This window comes from Sinocyclocheilus grahami, unplaced genomic scaffold (genome assembly GCF_001515645.1).
Source record: "Sinocyclocheilus grahami isolate Dianchi unplaced genomic scaffold, SAMN03320097.WGS_v1.1 scaffold44.1, whole genome shotgun sequence".
NCBI lineage: Eukaryota > Metazoa > Chordata > Actinopteri > Cypriniformes > Cyprinidae > Sinocyclocheilus > Sinocyclocheilus grahami.
The window spans coordinates 1,626,959-1,631,631 of NW_015505223.1; the positions used below are offsets into that span (position 1 = coordinate 1,626,959).

General features: G+C 35.0%; 1 protein-coding gene across 3 annotated transcripts in view; it reads right to left on the minus strand.

Annotated features, from left to right (window-relative positions):
- Positions 1-947: 947 nt before the first annotated feature.
- Positions 948-4,673, minus strand: part of LOC107582397 (claudin-19-like) — a 13,417-nt gene continuing 9,691 nt past the window's right edge. The window contains exons 4-5 of one of the 3 annotated variants that reach the window (XM_016268226.1): positions 4,391-4,537; positions 948-1,854 (exon numbers count right to left, since the gene is read on the minus strand). In XM_016268226.1, coding sequence (XP_016123712.1) covers positions 1,806-1,854; positions 4,391-4,537 — 196 coding nt within the window. In that variant the 3' untranslated portion in view covers positions 948-1,805. Of the gene's footprint in view, positions 2,288-4,380; positions 4,538-4,673 lie in introns of those variants that run through there. The other 2 variants (XM_016268227.1, XM_016268228.1) reach the window with 2 other exon arrangements.

Sequence of the window (4,673 nt, forward strand, 5' to 3'; positions counted from 1 at the left end):
TACATTAATGACTTCGAAACCAGGCCAAGTCAGTCCAAACAAAACAGACAGTCTATCTTTTGCTCAAATTGAGCACCATCAGGGGTCCAGACGCTCGGTCAAGCACGGCATTCATGAGGAAAAGATCATCCAGGTGTAAAAAACAGGTCTGTGAATCGTGGTGAGATACTGAGATGGGGGAGACATACACAGACATTCTCGGCTCTGATTTATCGTCTGGCTAGACTCGGTTTGAGCTAGTCTATTTGTTAATCTGGTTTTACATGCCCCATTTAATTGATGAACTGAAGTCAGAGAGTTTGATTTTTTTTTTTTTGGCCTTTTATTAATATGAAAATGGAGAAAGAACAGGAAATTTTGAAGACAAGAATGGAAAATGATGCAAACCAAGAAAATTATCCTCAAGGCATATTTAAAAGTTCAATATAAAACATGCATAAAAATTGAAATTAGTGTTTGTAATATAATGATCTTAAAAACTTTTTTTTTCTTTGGCTTTCAAGTCGTTGTGAGCTTGTGTCATTAATATGTGATCTGCCCTGTGCTTTTGTTTTATGTTTTGTTCAGCACTTTTTGTCAGCTGTGCTTGCTGTTTTTAAATGTGCTATATAACTTGAAACTATAGATAATTATTTTCAAACCCTTCTGAGAAAATTGGACTTCCAACTTTTGAATGTTAAAAATATCCCACAGACTTACATTTCATGGATGGACTCTAAAGTCTAATGATAATAATTATAATTTTTAAAAACAAATAAAAAAAAATTTTTTTTTTTATAAAAAAATTGTTTTTCTATTTTGTTTGTTTCCAGTTTGTTTGCTACTTTGACAGTCTTGGTCAAAAGAGCATTTGGCTTAGTCATGTGACTTACATTAGTCATGTGACAACAAGCAAACAGCACATTCCCCGACTGACACACACGAAAATATATCTTTGTATAGTTTATTTTATTTTAAAACAGATAAACAGAAAGCTTGATACATCATATGAGATGATACATAATTGAATATTAGGTAACATAATTGTTGGAACATGAACTAAAAAATTTCTAATGACAACCTACAGACTCTGCAACCACTTTTTAAAGACATTATTTGTGATAAACAGTGCCTTTCAATGCAGGCTGAATACAATTCACCAAGACAAATCATAAGTGCACTAGAGAGTTTCCAAGAGGTTTAATTGTATCTGTCGCATGTGGGTGTTTTTTGAACCAAAATCAACAGCGACAAACCCCTCAAAGTTTATGTACTATACATTTTATGAACAACAAAAAGAAAGAAAAAAACTATTGATTTTACCACGGGGAAAAGATCCATCTCGCATACGCCAAGGTAGAACTATTAGCAAACTAAAAGACATTTGTGAGTCAAAACACAGTTATAGCAAAGTATATTACACTGCACATGCTGAAGATTTGCATAATTATTTAAATGCATTATAATGTACCCTGAATCAATGTTCTCCAGATGAGTGATATAGTTTTTCGGCAAGAATAACAAACTCCAACTGTAACAAAAATGACATATTTGTCGCATACGTTGCGATAATGCTGTTGTGGCTCACTCCTCGTCAAATTTCGGACATTTATTTTGTACTACAATACAAAGTCATGTAGTTTGCAAATGCATTGCTTGGCTTATTGAACCTCTGCATTGTCTGTATTACAGGGAAACATGTCAGCTGGCTTTCTAAATCTAGCATATGTTTTTACTGGAGTTCTTCGCTTTTTTACCGAAAGAGAGTGTCTTGTCTGTTGCCAAAATCTAACAGCTTGTGACCCACGAAGTCGCCCTGTCCCAAACTACAAGTACTGCTCCCCTTTCTCTGGTGGAGAACTTTTAACATTTGCTCTGCAATTTAAAAGAAAAACAAAACATGTTTGAGTTACAAAGAAAACGGAAAGCAGATCCACGCTTTCAGATGTATTGCAATAAAACAGTTTGTAGGGTGTTTTCACGTATACTACAATTTACAAAGATGGTTTAAGGCATCACAAACAAAGAGGGTTCTAAAGTTTTGGGGGCCATGCACACAACAGATATGGGGTGACAGTTTTTCAAACAAGTCTATTGATCAGATGTTGGGGGGAAAAAAAGGCACATAGATTTTAAGTATATAGGGTGTAGAAGGGACATTTGTCCAATCATACAGACAAGTGTCCAAATTTGGATTCTAGGTGGGAGTGAGCGACACAGATACAGAGAGTGGAGCTCGGACAGTCCTCGAATAAAGGCAGGGAGGGTTGGTCAGTCAGGGAAACTAGTCTCACTCAACAACTCATCCCTGAATTAGAGAAGAGAAGAAGACAGTCAGAGAAGAACAGCATTAGAGGAACCTGGGATAGAGACAATTGACAAGAGACTCTTGGTGCCTTGGGTGTTAATACGTTATGTGGCACCACATAGACGTATGCTGTTTGTTAACATGGAAAAATGGATGATGGAAAAATGCATAGACTGCTTTTTTGATATGCCAACGACTTGAGATCTCAGAAGGAATATTTGAAAGGAAGATGAGTCTTGAGTTACATGTCATTTGCATGCACAGTGAAGTTTCCGTTAGTTAAGGAATGTTAACTTTTACCAGGTCCAAAAACTAACACCTCATTGGTTTTGGAGACAGGAGACAAAACTTTTACTGTCCACCAGTTCAAAACGATTTTTACTGGGGGGTTTTCCCCCTTCAAATGGCCCCATTATAGAAAATCTGAATTAACAAATTAATTTAGCGTTTGTGCATGTTATTCCAACATCTTATTTGCATACTAGTCCAACTTAACCAGTTCTATCCACCTTGTTTTAAACAGGCCCGGCCATTTGTAACTTAAAAGTGCAAGGCTTTTGGTGTCAAATTCCAATTTAAATTGCTTTGTCAGCATGAATGTAAACAATCCAATATTGCCAAAGCTTCAAATTGTCATTCACTTCTAGCTATTTTATCTGTACAAAAACAGTCTGTTATGCTGATTGATATTGCAAACTGGTGCAATTCTGTTATCATATGTATTTAGTCAAAATTGCAAGAAAACGTAAGAATTGCTAGATATAAAAAAAAGTCAGAATTGTAAGTTCATAACTTGCAATTCTGACATAATTTCTTGCATTTGCGGGTTTATATCATGCAACTCTGGGAAAAAGTCAGAATTGCGAGATATAAACACAATTGTGAGAAAAAAGTCAGAATTGTGAGATAAAAAGTCGCAATAACTATTTTATATTTTCTATTCAGTGGTGGAAACGGGCTTCCTTGTGAATCTGAATTCTCACACATTCAAAGAAAATATGCATGTTGCAATTTAAGGTGAATATGTGCTGGTAAAGTGCTGTGCCATGCATGTTTGCACTAACTTGTATTTGGACATTTAAAAAAAAAAAAATTTGATGAAATACATGCAGAAAAATATGCCTGTGTAAATCCATTTTTATGTAAAATCATCCCATAGAATTAAATGCAGCAATGTAAAAATGATTTTATAATGTATGGAACAAATAAGACTGGTTTACTGTTTCATAAATAAGGCCCACTGTCATTAATTTTTTGGGGGCAAACATACTTCCTTTCTATGCAAATGAGGTTAATTATAGAAAACACTGGATTTACAGATCTCACAGATTTAGCTAATGTTGAATGGATGTTATTTATTTATTTATTTTATGTTTAAATCAATATGTACATTTTCTAATGATAGTGGTCATTAGAATGCCCCCCTTCAGTGGACAGTGGAATTGTCGTAACTCCTGGTCTCCTCAATGTGGTGTCAGTGTGACCATGGCTGTCAGGAACACACACAGCTTGCAAACAGAGCTCCCACCATGCAGAACAGAGCAGTCAATCAGAACAGCCATGACACGTTTCTATCTATAGGCTATGTTCGGATTGAAATACTACTTGCTGAATCTGTGCTATATATACTGTGTATAATCCTTACTAATTAAAAAAAAAATTGTATGTACAACAGAATGCATTATACATTGTCACATGAATGGGTACTTTGCTTTTTTTTTTAAATCTAATTTTGATCAAAAAAGTATTTTGCTATTTGTGTCTGATTGAATAATGAGTCAAGAAATGTTAAAAATCCACTCAAGCTCATTGAATTGTGGGGTTTCCCAAATGTAGTAGGTAATCAATGTATTACATGCATTCTTTTCACAGTACACATGTTATATACTGCATATATCATAAGAGTAGTATGCTAGTCCAAACATAGCCGCTGTATCCCACATTGAATCCTTTTATTTATTTCTCTTTTGACTTTATTTGCCTTTTGGTTTGTTAAAAGTCAAAATAAAGATTGTGAAATCTTTTATATCGGTTAGACTTTGTACCCAGATTATATCTTGTGCTGTTATTTATTTATTTATTTATTTTTGGATTTACACGTACTCCCTGGCTGTAGAGGGTTGAGATTGCCGGTAGAACTGCTGTCCTCTGCTGTCCTTGTTAACGCAGGAGCAGCAGAGGAATGAGCCGCCCAGCATCACCAGGATGGCAGCCGCCCATCCGACAAAGAGGGCAGGGCCAAACTCATACCTGAAAGACAGAGAGGACCCGCCTTTGTTTAACAATTACAATATAATATAATCAGGTGATTCTCATGTTAAGGTAACATCTCTTTATCCTTATTTACAAAAATGTACTATATATATATATATATATATATATATAT